The 12137-nt window shown below is 37.8% G+C and overlaps 1 protein-coding gene across 2 annotated transcripts in view; it reads left to right on the forward strand.

Annotated features, from left to right (window-relative positions):
- Window positions 1-1133: 1133 nt before the first annotated feature.
- SH3GL3 (SH3 domain containing GRB2 like 3, endophilin A3) overlaps window positions 1134-12137 on the forward strand; it is a 57998-nt gene continuing 46994 nt past the window's right edge. Inside the window, exons 1-2 of one of the 2 annotated variants that reach the window (XM_042039656.1) lie at window positions 1134-1199; window positions 3316-3396. In XM_042039656.1, the coding sequence (XP_041895590.1) occupies window positions 1196-1199; window positions 3316-3396 (85 nt within the window). In that variant the 5' untranslated portion in view covers window positions 1134-1195. Of the gene's footprint in view, window positions 1200-3315; window positions 3397-12137 lie in introns of those variants that run through there. The other variant, XM_042039659.1, reaches the window with a different exon arrangement.

Genomic DNA, 12137 nt, shown 5'->3' on the forward strand with positions numbered 1-12137 from the left:
TTGTATTGGATCAGCTTTTCCAGAAAAGTTGAAACAGTAGGAGGTATCAGGGAGATTTGAATAACCCCTTTAAATCCTATTCTACTGGATACATTTGCTGAACCAATTTTCACCAGTTTATCTGGAATTCTGTGTATTGATTTAAGTCACGCTCCAGTAGATGTTCAACATGACTTCAATGGATGAGTGAGTTTACATTTAGGGTTGCTCAGTTTAGTAGCAGGCAGTGCTTCTAATCCCTGTGCAGCTGCTATTAGCCATTGGCTGACCTGAAATTCACATGAGTTGGCTTTAATTCAGAGCCTGGTTTGCTCTGCTTGGTTTGCTGCTTTGGGTGGGTTTTGTTTAAATTTGGACCAGTCACTAAAGCCAGATTTTCTTGAGTTTTTCTTCTTACTCTTGAGAAAATCTGTTTTTAACAGTACTTTCAAGCGCTCCTCCATGATCATGCTATTCCTTGTGCTGATTGTCATTAGGGTTTGGCCAGAGGGGTAGGGAGGGCCGGGGCAAGAGGATGGGCAGGGGGAAGCAGGGGTGAGCTTTCAGCGTGGCCTCTAACATCAGCATGTTTTGTTCCTTGCCTATGAGGAATACTTGGAGTGTCCAGACAGTGTGCAATTAAATTCCAAAGGTACTGGAGGGAACATTCCATATGTTTTTAATAATGACCCTTAGAAATTTAATGTTAACTTCTTTTTTAGTATCATTTGGGATCTGGCAGTCTAACTTTTGATTAGATTACAGAAGGGCTACGTTTCGTATCAGAAAAAAATTTATGTCTGTATTTGGCTTGCAGAAAAGTGTTTGAAAGCTGTGTGCAATCTTCAGCAAAGAAAAGTTTTCTTTTATGAATGCAAAGTTTAACAAGCAAATACTTTTCATCTGCTTTTTTAACAAGGAATATTGCTCTGATTTAAAAGTCTGAGATATTTTCTGGGGGTATTTCTCTATGTTCCGACTACAGATTTCTTTGTATTTATCTTTCTGGGAACTACTGGTTGATGGGACAAAATGTGATTGCAGGATCTTTTAGCTCTAGAAGGTCCTATTCAGTATTCCCCATGTGTGAAAATCTCACTAGCTGGCATTACAAGGGCAGAATCTTAATGCACTTCTTTGGGTTTGTTCTGTAGAGCGTTGGTTTGATGTGGCCTATACCTTTTTACTGGCTAATCAAGGTCCACTGGGACTGGAGATGGGTAAGTAGCTATTTCACTTATCTTGTACATGTCCATATACAAAGATACATGGTTACTTACCACGGAGATGGACAGGAAATAACAGTGAGGGGGGAGATCTTTACCTCATTAGTAACATTACATTTCCTGTAGTGCATATTTTTCATATATTAAAAGTTAATAAGATGGTGTTAGCTTACAAGACTTAAAGAGAGACATGATCATAGTAAATGTGTCTAGAGGTTCAGAAAATATTACTAAGGTATTTCAAAGCATTTCCAGGACTCTTTCCTTCATATTCTACTACAATGTCAAACAGTAGTATTTTTTTATTCCTTGTTTAAAGTCTTAATGCCTGCAGCTACCATAATAAAATTAATGTTTCACATTATATTGGATATAACAGTTACAGTTTGAGCCCCTCGTCTTGACTAGGGCTATGGAGTAGCAGGGGTGGAGCAACACCCATAGCAGGATAGCTCCTCTCAGAAGACAGTGAAATGTGCCTGGACAAGACTCACAGAAGTCCTGATGCATCCCTTTTATAGATAAGGAATTGATAGATTAAATTATACACTAAATTAATAACTAAGTTACAACAGAAGTGAATAAAATCTTCTTTGGAGAAAGCTCTGTTTATCATTCCTATAGGTATTGTGTATGTTTTGCAGTGGGCACACTGTCAACCAAAGCTAAGTTTAACACACACATAAAAGGTACTTTGCTGGCATCTTTTCATTGCCATTATATCAAAATTACTGTAGCTCAGATGCTGTGGCTTCAAATTGCTTCTTCCATATAAGAACAGAGTGCTGCTTGTAAGAACAGATAAGAACCAAGAATATGGTTGGCACTAAATAAATAATACTTAATATTTTCATCTTTTTATAAATAACTCTCTTGCATTCTTCTCTCAAGTTTACACACATACCTGGATGGGGTTCTGTTTAACATAGATAGTTTTTCCATTGTTTAGAGAAAATATATCAAGAGGAGAGCTTTTCAATTAACTGCACGTACTCCAAGAGTTATAAAGGTCAGTCACTTCTCAGGAAGCTTTGGAACTCCTGTAAAATGCTTCCATGTATTTATGTATCTGAAACTATGAAGCAAAAAATAGAATAACAAAAATGTTGAGAAAGAGGATTGCTCAGAGAGTAAAAATAGGAGGAAAAACCCCATCATGGAAGTAACTGGCATTGTCTCAAGCTTAGCTCGGTGTGAGAGACTCCCAGCCTTTGCACACTGCATTGCTGACTTCATTTGTGCAAAAGGTAATTTTGGGGGGAGTTTTGCAGGAAAATCCAGTAAGGTGCAATAGCCTTTGTGTTATATTCGGAGTATGATCAGCTAATGTGGTTTATTTTTGTTAGTGCTTAGCATTAAACACACTTCTTGAAACTAGCTGGACTGAGCTCCTTGCACAGCAGCTGTAATTGCTGTGAGGGTGGAGATGACACTACTCTCCTTACTGTCTCTCTTGCATAAAACATTGAACAGAGACTAAAATATGTCTCTAGTTTTGTGGGTGACTTTAGGCAGTTGGGCATAGAGGTGATAGAGCCAATTTCTGCAAAATTTCAGCACACAGATTAAGTCCCTGATGAGATTTCTGAAGATTTAAAATATCTTTTGTAGCCTGTAGAAATGCTACTTTCACAATTTCGTGATAGATCTAGAAACTTTTGATTTTGCTGCAGTGTTTTTAATACTGAACAGAAAATAGCACTAAACTGATTTACTGAAAAAAGGCTTTCTTATGCAATACCCATCAAATTTACAAGGACTGTAACTTAACCTTTTCTTCTTAGTGTTGACATTGTATCTTGCCTTATTTTTACACAGTTCAGTGGAAGTTATGCTTGCAGCAGAATGCAGGATCTTTGTGCATGTCAGTTTTGAAACATTTTCACTAGGCAAAGCAATTTGAATCCCGAGAACAGGAGATACGGGCTCACTACCAGAATAGTTTTACACAAACATTTAATTTGTTGCTTTTCTGTTCTTTCTCTTTTTTAAAAAACTTCATTTATGGTGACCTATTTGGTCTGCAGAAAAGTGCAGAAGTAATCAGAATGTTTATTTAATCACCAAGTTTGTAGGATAACATTTGCTATAAACCAATTTTTTTTTTAAGGTTCCAAGAGAGTACAATTGATTAGATGCATATTTTCTGCCTTATACAACAGATCACACCCAGCTGCACAGCTTTTCTCAGGTAAGTGAGCTATTATATATTCCCCTTTTTCTTCCCTTCCCCATCTCCCTTAATTGATAAGGAAAACCAGACATCTATCTGCATGAGGCTTGTTTTAAAGTCAGTACATATATCCATGTAAAATAAATATCTAGTTACTAGGATTTATCCACTGGGGCCAGCTCTAATGATGAATTTGAAATAGGATTTTCTTACTACAGTGAAAAAAAAAAAAATTCCTCAGACTCAAAGATAAATCAAAGGAAAGTGGCACCCCGGTGGACCAGACAACCCATTGGCAGCACAGTCACATGAAAGCCTCAGAGGTCACTACCTCAGTATCAGCAAAGCTATTTGTAGAGCTCACTGTGGAGTTTCACATCGTGGCTAAATCAGAATACTTAATAACCTGGCACCCAAATTTCACATGTTGCCAGCCTCAGTCCTTATGTGAGCCTTCCTTTCACTGCTTTGGAAGCTTCCCCTTTGAGTTGTAAAACATTGATACACCATCCTATGTTTTGATAACTCAAAAAAAATTAATTTAGAACCAGCATTAAGAGACTTACTGTGTGGATGTACAGGTAGGTGAATTTTATTGCAAAAAAGCATGCTGGCTACATCTACAGCAGATACTCTGAAATAAGAAGGAAAAGATAACTCTAATGAAATCTTAGTTATGTGCTTTTTCTTCCACTCTATAATACAACTAGGGCCATTACAGAATTTTCTTCAGAAGCCAACATTTTTAGATCATTAACTGTTTGTGAGTAAAATATCTGCTTTGCGTGAATTTTTTTTTCTTTTTCTTTATATTAGGATGCTTTGGTTTCTTTTGGGGGAATGGAAATGTAGGTCAGATACTTGAACCCATTCCCACACACATTCTCTTTTCTACCCATCCATTAATTTTGATTTTGAAAAGTCACAATGGGGTTTTCTGAAATTTCTGAATTTTTGTCTCATGTCCCTGTTCTAATGTAAGAAGAGCCTCCCCAGCCGATTGGTATCTCCCAGAAGCCAAAAATGCTGGAGTGATGGCCTGTCCTCACTTTGAGAAGAGACTGTGGTGCACTGCAGGAGATGTAGTTCGACAGGAATGTTCAATCTATACAGCAGATCAGGAGCCAAGAAATACTTGAATAGAGCTCCCACGGCTAAGCAGGGCTCTGAGCACCTCACTTAATCTACAGTGTGACCACTCCCCACGTGTAAATTGACACACACTTCCTTGTTTCACAAAGGCTTCAAGAGGATAAAAATCTGTGAAAGTTATGAGATTCTCAGATACTGTGATAAGTCCCAGGATAAACAAATGTTGAATGCAAAACAGCAGCTTGCATGGTACATATTCAAGGACATGTGGAATGAATTAGAAAGATGAAGAGAGGGAGCAAAAGAATGAGAGAGGGAGGAAGCAGAAGGGAGGAAGGATAGACAGGAGCACTGCAAGTCAGGCAGTGTCACTGGAAGCTATGGGAGAGTTATACAGAGTCCTGCACACTTTGAGTTCAAGCTGCAAATAATCTTGGAAGTGTATCTAAAGCAAACTGGGCCAACTGCTTACTAAATGAGTTTTTTTTGCAAAATTCCAATGGTGACATTTTTGTGAAGTGACCAAAAGTACCTCCCAAAGAAGGGATCTTATTGTGTGCATTTCGAGCATGAGTGGAGATATTAAACCTAGGTTTTATTTCATATCTCACAATAGTCTTTTTTGGAACAATATAAGATGGTCAAGAAAATGAATTTTCTGTACTGTGCCCTGCCTGTGGTGTGAGGGAAAAGGCAAGTCTGGATATAGACATCTGTGATCTGTAAATTACAGGCAATAAGGCCATACACAATTCCTTAGCTGCCCTTTTTTTTTTGCTTTTGGTTGAGAGTGCATATTATGAAACTGCATACTGGGAACAGATTAATGGATTATTTTTCTCACAATGGAATATAAAGATTAACCATTCACTCATTAAAAAAGTTCATTTTTAGAACTGCAGGTTAAACAGTATGACAGATCAGTTAGAGAAACTGCTGCTGCTTTTCAAGAAACCGAAGAGTGTGGTCAGTAAAGAGAAAGAAAAGCTATTTGGTATGGCAAGAAAGAGGTGACAAAATTCAGAGGAGAAAATGTAGGATTCATGTGTAGAAAGCTCTAAATAGAGTGAAGCCAGGTAGATGGCTTTACCTTACTACTGGAATGTATGGAAAGCCTACTGTTGGGAAGAAGGGTGTATGTCCTTTTTGCTCCAGAACATCCTGGATGTGACACATTCCTGGGCACATGGGCAGAACTCCCAGCTAGGCTTTCCAAAAGGGATTTAGGCACAGTAGTTTATGGTGGCTTTCTGCGCTAGAGGCCAAAATTGCCACTGGTCATACTAATGACAAACCTCTGCTCGACTGCAGTGAAACAACAGTGGCTGCAGATTGGGTGTGCTGATATTGCAAAACCTCTTTCAGCAGCAAGGAAAGGAATGGCTTAATGTTAAATAGAAGGACCTGAAGCAGATAGTTGCTCATGATTTGCTGAGGAATGTCTCAGTGCCGCTCTAAGGTATCTAATGCTCATACCATCTACACTAGGCTGGGCTGCCTTAGAAGCAGAGGAATAATTTTGGTTTTTTTCTCTTTGCAGTGAGACACTTTCTACTAAAAACAGTGGCTCTTAAGAAATAACTGGCTTAGGTACTTCTCTGTGTCCGCTTTGCATATACATGCATTGTAGGCATCTTCATCCCCACAATACTCAAAATCTCCTTGATATTTATAAGCTTCAGAAGGAAATTTTTAAATGCATTTAGACGATGTTTGAAATCCTATTAGGCACCTCATCTGCATTTTTGTGTCTAGATTCCATTTAAAATCTGATGCTAGGAGCCCATGTGACACATGAAATAGAACTTCAAAAATGTAGTTTTTATAGTCTGATCTTCATAAAAAGTATTATATTTCTAAATAAATATATTTTCATAAAAAATATTATATTTCTATTATACTTCAGGCAGAAACACTAAGATAAAAACAATCCACAACTGAAAATAGTGCCTTTATGTTATATTTTGAAAAGTCTATCTGCCGGTCACCAAGCAAGGTAGATTTTGGGAGGCATGATCATAAGCCTACTGAAATGAATAAGAACTCATTGCTTTCAGTGAGCTTCACATCACACCCTTCACTGAAGTACACCCAGATGGACTTATACACTGTTTACTGCATTTTATTTGAATGAAAGTGAAAACTAATGCAAGTGTCAACAGAAAAACAGCTAAAAATTAAACAGGGTAATAGACCTGCTGAGCAACTGATGAAGGAGGTAGCTAAGTACCCAGAGGGGTTTGAAAGGAAAACAGCAGGTATTATTTGAATAAACATGTTTAAAATAACAAAATGTGTCTAAGGTGCGTACAAGAAGTGCAGAAAGCCAACAAAGGGTTTTAATCATAGATAAATTTCAAAACGCAATATTCTGGAATTTGGCATCAAAATCCTTTGGTACAGAAATTTATAGATTCTAGATGGCATGACATCTTCTCATCACACGAATGAAATACTGTAAAGCATATGCCTTCCCATACCTTATGACTTCTCTTCCCCACATCTGTTTTGCACAGTGGTTTTAATTTTAGTATTTCATTACCACCATCATTCCCCCCTTTCCTCCTGAAGCAGGCAGTGGGAGATCACTGCCATCTACAGATAGAAGATAGTATCACTAATATTAGAGCAAATTGTTGGAACAGGTTCATGCTGGAACATTTTTCTCTTTTTCTCTTGAGCAGTTGTCTCCTCAACCCTGCCTTCCTCTTAAAAACCCTACAAAATCACCTAACGCACGCTATCATTTCTTTGGCACCCTCATCACAATCGCCCTCATTAAGAAAAAGCATAGTACTTTAAGAATCCTAGAAGCCCTGTAATGTTTTAAGTCAAAATTAAAAAAAAAAAAAAAAAGCAGGATTCACAAATGTGTTTTCCATTACTTATTATATATGTCAAAATTTAGTGTACATGTCGAGAGCATGCAGCTGAGAGAAAGAACAAACTCTGTGGACATTTGTACCGATGGATTGAGTAAGTGGGTACCTGCTTTCCATGTATCAGTGCCTGGGTCATAGTTTCAAGATGACACATCAGGAAAGACAAGCAAGCATGGCACTGTAGGAACAGCAGAGAGACAGCTTAATCTCAATTTAATCCCTGTTTTTTAATTTCTTCCTTCAAAGAAGGGAATAAGAAAAGTGAAGTGTTAAAACTTCATGCTATTTTTATTTATTGTAGAAAAACCACACATCTGCAGCCTATCAAAACTCATTAAAATTAATATAACTTTAAAAAGGAAAAAGAATAAAATTCCTAATTTCCCTCCAGTATCTTCTGTATTTAGATAGAAATTTTTTAATTGTAAGGAAAATGTTTATCACACATGACAGATCTCTGTTATTAAAATACAATAGCATTCACCATTTTTTAGTCTCTTCCAATAAACACTGTTCCGTGGAATCCTTGAAATTACTGCCTATTAACAGCGTTAAAAAATATTAGAATCATAGATTTGGCAAATTAAAAGCAGTCCGGTGTCCCCATTAAGGGTAAGTGATTTGTCAGCTTGCATTACCATTTCTGTCTGCCCAAATAATCTTCTTCATGCACTGGAGAAATGCTTCTTACTTGCTTTCCAGGTGGGAGAAAATCCCTGGCTTGTTTACCCTGCTGTCTGTATATCATTCTAGCAGCCAGAGTAGAATTCTGCTTTGATTTGGAAGTCCATTGCAGCGTGATTATATGCTTGCTTCAAGGAACATATTCCTGCACTAGCAACACCAAACAGCTCTAAGGCTATTTTTGGAGAAGTTCAAGCAACAAAAGCAACAGCTACTCTGATCTGATCATAGGGAGGGGGAGATCTCTGACTCTGAAAACCTTTACTGTCATTGTTTTGCACAACCAGTTTCCCCTTTATAAGCCTGTGCCCACTGAATTGCAGAAGAATATATGTCTGTTTTCCTTTAACACTTCTGACAATTCGAACCCACTTCATAGGAGTAACTTTCAAAAACTACAGGCTGAAAGTTTAGGCCCCACTGAAGTCAGTGGCAAAAGTCCTGTCAGCTTCAGTAAGGTCAGATTTTCATTCACGATATTGATTCAGCTGCTACCTTTAAATACAACAGCTTTAAGGTTGTTTCTACAGAAAGCCAATGTCAGGTGTGTTTATTATTTTAAACCACACAATTTCTTTAGAAAAGTAAATATCTGAGTACCTTTACATTTCAACGAGCAAGATAGGAAGTCTGACAGGAGGCATGTCTGTATTTCACATATTTTTAACATCTATTTAACTGAAATGGTTTTATGGGAACTACGGAATGAAAGCTGCTTTTTCCCCCTCTCCCTCTCAAAGGGCGTTTCTGTACATAGCCAGGAGGTGGCATTCCTGGGTAACAGTTAAAGGAATTCATATACACTATTTCTCTTTTGCATACGAGAGAGAAAAAGGTTTCTTACTATAGTGGCAGTTAGTCAATTAACAGAGGCTTAAACTAATGCAATAAATTTGCTTTATATATTCTTTGTTTTACGAGAAGTGGCAGAGTTATCCAGTAGTAGACATTAATCTTCACGATGAGACAGCAGGGATCTGGCAAGTTGTATTCATCTTCCTGTGGAGTATTTGATAGTAAAAGTCCTTGTCTTCAGTTACATTGTTTTGTTCCTCCAAATAAGCCAGTTTGCAATAATTCATTGACCACAATAATACCCACTATAATACTGTTATAAGACCAGTTAGGAAATTTGAGGGAAATAAAAACAGTGTTGAATTTTATCCAGTCAATGAATCTTAATCAGATTTTTCAAAGTCTGATCATTCCCATTTGTGATCCAGTTGGTCTATGGAGTATTGCCATATTTAACATCTGTGTCACATCATGCCTTTCCTGTTGCCTCATTGATCAACAGACAACATATGATGTTTCCCAGATGTTCAAACACGCAGATCCCAAAAGACCTATTAAATTACACTGAAAGCAAAACAACATCTATGTTGTAAAAGTTTTGTTAAATTCAGGTATGCCTGAATATTCACAAACTTGCTACAAGATACTTACTGATATTCAAATTGCTTTTAAAAATCAGTCAAACTCTTTGAAATGTTCACATTGTGTATTATATAAGGACTCTGTGTCACAGAGTTGCTAAAATTTTCTGTTCTGCAAGTTAAAATAGAATTAGGCATCTATTTACACATGGAGAAGATAAACCACTGGATTTTTTACTTCATTTTACTATTTGTCTCCTTTCACTACATGCAATCTGTGTCCTTGCAGATTTTTACTCAGATTTCTTGCTGATTATATATTTATTTCTCTGATAAAGCTGAATAAATCATGATTTTTAAAAGCTTGTGCATTGCATTCTCTAAGCAAGGCAAGGCAGTATGTGCTGGTTTTCAGTGGGGCCTTTTTCCACTGAAAAACATCATTATAAAGATCAAGACTTGCTAAGATGTTACTTAAACCTTTGTTCTGTACCTCAATAACAGTTACATGAAATTCTAGATCGGGTTTCAGACAGTGAATGTGATCCAGTTTACACAACATTCTGCTTTGAAACAGAATGATACAGTAGTTTACGGTACAGTAATTTTAAGGTGACCGCGAATGTCCTTCACACCTTTCTGAAGCTAGTGCTACTCTCCTAGCAACATTTCAACTTCAAATTTGTGCTGGCATTGTCAGCAATGAGAGTCTCAGCATTTTCTGATGAACACAGGCAGCTGTGTGCAGACAATCAGTACTTTTATTTTGTCACCTGTGAATCAGCAGCACAGAACTCGGGTATAATCTATTTAAATCAAAGCAACATTTCTCCACATTACTACAATGACTCATCAAAAGTTAAGAGTTTATTTTACCTTACTCTTTAATCAGAAGGAGCATAGCTACTTCAGAAAGGCCACCACAAAGAGAGATGTTCCTTCTGTGGTTATTGCTGATCCATCAACATTTGTTTTTCTCTTAAATCAAATAGGGTTTTACAATAGGTTGCTTTTTCTTCCCCAGAAAAGAGGCTAATTTCAGCTCAGAAATGGCCACATATTTCTTTTTTGGTATTTTCCAATAGCAAAAGGGTTTTTTTCCCAACCCAGCCTTTCCTGGTGGATTTGTTACCTTGCTGTACCTCCACGGAGCAGCTCCCGCTGGTACCCAGGCGCTCGGTTCCCGTTGCTGGCTGTGCTGTGCTCGGACCGCAGCTCCCACCGCTGCTCCCAGAGCAGCCCCACGCAGGGATCTGCACTCGGGGGGATGCAGTCCCTGGAGGGAGCACATCCACGGAGGGATGAAGCAGGCAGACCAGCTGCTCGTGTGAAGTAATGCTGCTGCACTGACAATGATGAGATTCAAAGTTTAAGTGATGTTTTTTCCGATTTGGTCAGAAAACGGAAATGTTTCCATTTAGGGCAATAGACCTATCCAAAAGGAAACATCTTACAGGTTTCTTCCAATGGTTTAGCAAGTTGAAAACTGCAAGTGAGGAGGAAATAAAAATGCTCTGGGTATACTGGATTAGTAATATTCCAGTATTTTCAGGTTTGTTTCCTCTGTGGAGTAATTTTGGGCAGTCACATCTTTGTTTTAATTTACACACATAACTAATTTTTTTCTGAGCAGTCTAGAGTTTTCTGAGAGCACTGAGTACCCAGGTAATACATTAATTGCAAAACCTGTTTTTTTAGTGATACCAGGAGCAACATAGGCACCTAAAAGTTACAATATCTCCAAGCTGGAACTGTCCAGGAGTCCATCCACATGGTATAATTTGCAAGATTAGGATTGCTAATTTTTACAAGCTTCAGAATGACAGAGCTGTATACACAAAAAAGTAGGTTGTTGAGTTTTCAAAATTAGAGTACCTACTTATAGTACGGACATATGTAACTTAAAAAAACCCCCTCTATCTAGATTTTGAACTCACCTAAATTGTTTATATGTCTTTTTAAAAGAAATACATAATTAGAACCATCTTTATTATTTAATGGCATAAGACCTAACAAACTTTTGTTTTGTTATTTACACTTGCAGAGCAACAGCCAGAGATTTAGCAAAGTGAGGACAGAAGGTAGGTACAGTATCATGGAGAAGCGTGTGGAATACAAACACAGGAAGGAGACAAGAAAAGCAAAGATCTGGATAATGGTAAAGCAACGCATATGGAAAGTCAGCTTGAGAAGAACAGTCACATATGCCAAAAATAATTCACGAGCTACATTTAGTTAGAAGATCTGGGGAGCAAACATAAGCATCCTAAACAACTGCAGTAGGTTAGCCAGAGTGTCTGCTGGCCCCAGGGTCACATATTCCTGCTCGAACTGCCAGAAGCGTCCGTTTGGAATGGGGAGCTTTCCAAGTTCTGGCCAGTGCTGGCTGTGCAGAGAAAACTGTCTGTTCTTTTCCGTTCCTTATGATTTCTTATGAAATGTATACTGCAATGTAAAGCCCTGTCAAAAATACCTGAGCCAGTTTATCTGTGCAGAATGTGCTGACCTGCAGAATTGCTTGGTAGTGTTGGAGAAACAGAAACGTTGTGTTGGCCTGCTCCTGCGCATGAACGTGTCTTCGTATGACCAACTTTTTTTGTTTAATTATAAATAATTCTTTCATTTAAGTATATGGAAAGGCTGCTGAAACAGGTACATGAGATGTCCTTACTGTCTTGGGCATTTTTTGCAGAAGGATTCTCTTCTGTTCTTGTTCTTGGGGTAA

Source organism: Corvus kubaryi, unplaced genomic scaffold (assembly GCF_017639235.1).
Source record: "Corvus kubaryi isolate FWS band 111438036 unplaced genomic scaffold, C.kubaryi_AGA036_p1.0 37394, whole genome shotgun sequence".
Taxonomy (NCBI): domain Eukaryota; kingdom Metazoa; phylum Chordata; class Aves; order Passeriformes; family Corvidae; genus Corvus; species Corvus kubaryi.